General features: G+C 39.2%; 1 protein-coding gene across 1 annotated transcript in view; it reads right to left on the bottom strand.

Annotated features, from left to right (window-relative positions):
• The window catches only part of SNTG2 (syntrophin gamma 2), a 432,116-nt gene that overhangs the window by 68,734 nt on the left and 362,432 nt on the right, over positions 1-950 (bottom strand). The window contains exon 12 of the mRNA XM_019520636.1: positions 309-380. Coding sequence (XP_019376181.1) covers positions 309-380 — 72 coding nt within the window. The remainder of the gene's footprint in view (positions 1-308; positions 381-950) is intronic.

Genomic DNA, 950 nt, shown 5'->3' with positions numbered 1-950 from the left:
AGATCTGGGCTTTATTACAGACTATAGTTTGCTTCAGTATATCCAGTCATTAAAATGTGAATGAATACTGCTGCAATTTAGAAAAAGTTTAAACTTTTTTTAGAAACCAATCCAGCTTCCACAATGAATGATACTTAAATAGGTAACTGTAGTAGTCACTGGTTACAAACTGGTTTTATAACATTAGACTGTGGATTGGATCTTGATAACTCAAATTAAACTTAATTATAATTAAAAGTTGTTTCATGTTAGGAACCTATAAACTATCTTGGTTAAATAATGCAATCAGTCATTCTGAGGGAACTTACCTTGTGAACTTTAAACAGAACCTCACAGAGGTTATAGATTTTTTCAGCTCGTACCCAGTCTAGTGTGCTCACCTGCAATGCCAAAAAAGTTTAAAGGGACATATTATTGTAAAGATTCAGAACTCCTAAAGAAATGCCATTAATGGTTGTTCTTTTACACACATAAATGAAAACCCCAGCCAGTTACAATATGTGTAAGTATTAATGTAATATCAGGTATCAGATGTAATATGTGATCTATTACATCTGATATGTCTCTTAATGAAGCATTCACTGAATTCTTATTGCAGCTAAAATATATTAAATTTTATTGCATTCCTCTAAAACCACTTTTGCACAAAGGAAACTGCTTAATCATCTCTTTAGTAAAATCAGTTATTTTGACTTTACAGTGCCCTAAGGCAAGAGGTGTCAAACATATGGCCTGCAGCCTGGGGTGCAGGCCAGTATGGCACACAGGCTTGATTCAGCACTGCAGGCACTGCTTGTGGCACAGGTCATTGTGGGGCAGGAGCTGCATGTAGCACCCGCATACAGCACCCACACCAGACCAACCCTGTGCTCTGGCCCTGGGGCCACTTAGGCTCAGGCCCCAGGCCATCCATGTGCACAGGGCTGGTGCACAGGGCTTTCCACTGGGGC

Source organism: Gavialis gangeticus, unplaced genomic scaffold (assembly GCF_001723915.1).
Source record: "Gavialis gangeticus isolate Ggan-Ray unplaced genomic scaffold, GavGan_comp1, whole genome shotgun sequence".
NCBI classification, from domain to species: Eukaryota; Metazoa; Chordata; order Crocodylia; family Gavialidae; genus Gavialis; species Gavialis gangeticus.
This window is presented reverse-complemented; position numbering and strand designations above follow the sequence as displayed.